At 49.7% G+C, this 1,700-nt stretch overlaps 1 protein-coding gene across 1 annotated transcript in view; it reads right to left on the bottom strand.

Moving 5' to 3' along the window:
• LOC101845973 overlaps positions 1-1,700 on the bottom strand; it is a gene marked incomplete in the record, with an annotated part of 19,329 nt that overhangs the window by 8,545 nt on the left and 9,084 nt on the right. Inside the window, 1 exon segment of the mRNA XM_013090353.1 lies at positions 862-989. Within this exon segment, the coding sequence (XP_012945807.1) occupies positions 862-989 (128 nt within the window).

The following is a 1,700-nucleotide window of genomic DNA, read 5'->3' as shown; positions in this document are numbered from 1 at the left end:
AAGTGAGGAGAGGTGGGGTGAGGTGAGGTGAAGTGAGGTGAAGTGAGGTGAGGTGAAGTGAGGTGAGGTGAGGTGAGGTGAGGTGAGGTGAGATTGGATGAGGTGGGGTGAGGTGAGATTAGATGAGGTGGGGTGAGGAGAGGTGGGGTGAGATGAGGTGGGGTGAGATGAGGTGAAGTGAGGTGAGAGGTGAGGTGAGATTAGATGAGGTGGGGTGAGGAGATGTGGGGTGAGATGAGGTGGGGTGAGGTGAGGTGACATTAGATGAGGTGGGGTGAGATGAGGTGTGGTGGGGTGAGGTGAGGTGAGATTAGATTAGGTGGGGTGGGATGGGTTGAGGTGAGATTAGATGAAGTGGGGTGAGGTGGGGTGAGATGAGGTGAGGTGGGGAGAGGTGAGGTGAGATTAGATGAGGTGAGGTGGGGTGGGGTGAGGTGGGTTGAGACGAGCGGGACTTTGGGGCCGGGCTTGTACTTCCCTGTGGTCACTGTGCTCCATACCCCGGGGTCCTGGTGATTGTTTTAGTAAGAGTTTTATGGCACTTGCAACACAATAAGGTCGTATAGGAGCTGAAGATTAGAAGTTTTACAAGAGAGTAACAAACACAAAAAAGATGGAGGAGAGATCAGGACGATAGATGTTTGATAGGAAAGAAGGAGCAAACCACACCAGAGCACCCGCCAACCACCCATGGTTCTGGCGAGTGAGGTGAAATGAGATGAGGTGGGTGAGGTGAGGTGGGGTGGGGTGGGATGGGGTGAGGTGAGGTGAGGTGATGTGATGTAATGTGAGGTGAGGTGAGGTGAGGCGAGATGAAGTGAGGTGAGGTGAGGTGCTATCTATAATTATTTCTCTACCCACCTGGAAGTCAATGGCACCTCTCTTACTGCCGGTCCCTGGCCCCAACCCAGATCTGCTCAGATCGTCAGACTTGTGGATCGGGCTGCTGTTACGTCGCCAACCAGGCACAGAGAACCGGCCCACACGACCTGGAAAATATTTTATTTTTGTTTTAGCAACGTTTTATGGCGCTGGCAACTGCATAGGGTCATGTGAGCACCAAGGGGTGGATATCAACAGATAAGTCCAAACGGGGAATCAGGCTTACTCTGCTCACCTCCCTAGCCTCAACAGCACAAAGTCTGCTTCGACTATCAAGCCACCCAGGAAATAGCAGTTCACAACAAAGTGACGAATATACAAAAGAAGTAGTGAACAAATGACGATAGTAAGGATGAGGAAAGAAAAAGCAGCAGTTCCCCCTATGTTGTTCCAGCACAGTATGAGCGTGACATTGATGAATCAGCCCCTTGACAATTCTACTGTGTATAAGAACATGTTAATATCCCCCCCCCCTTTAGGAATGACCTAAAGACACCAGTCAGTGGCACTGCCCTGGGAAGGGAGGGGGGGGGAACCTGGGAAATATCATGGCAACGGTGATGATGATGATGGTGATGGTGATGACGAAGACGACTACGACGACGACGATGATGATGATGATGATGATGATGCTCTCTACAATGTTGATGATGACGACGATGACGACGGCGATGATGATGATGATGATGATGATGATGGGGATGATGATGATGATGACGATGGTGATGATGATGATGATGATGATGATGCTATCTACAATGATGATGACGATGATAGTAATGGTGATGGTGATGATGATGATGATATTTATATATATA

This window comes from Aplysia californica, unplaced genomic scaffold (genome assembly GCF_000002075.1).
Source record: "Aplysia californica isolate F4 #8 unplaced genomic scaffold, AplCal3.0 scaffold01235, whole genome shotgun sequence".
NCBI classification, from domain to species: domain Eukaryota; kingdom Metazoa; phylum Mollusca; class Gastropoda; order Aplysiida; family Aplysiidae; genus Aplysia; species Aplysia californica.
This window is presented reverse-complemented; position numbering and strand designations above follow the sequence as displayed.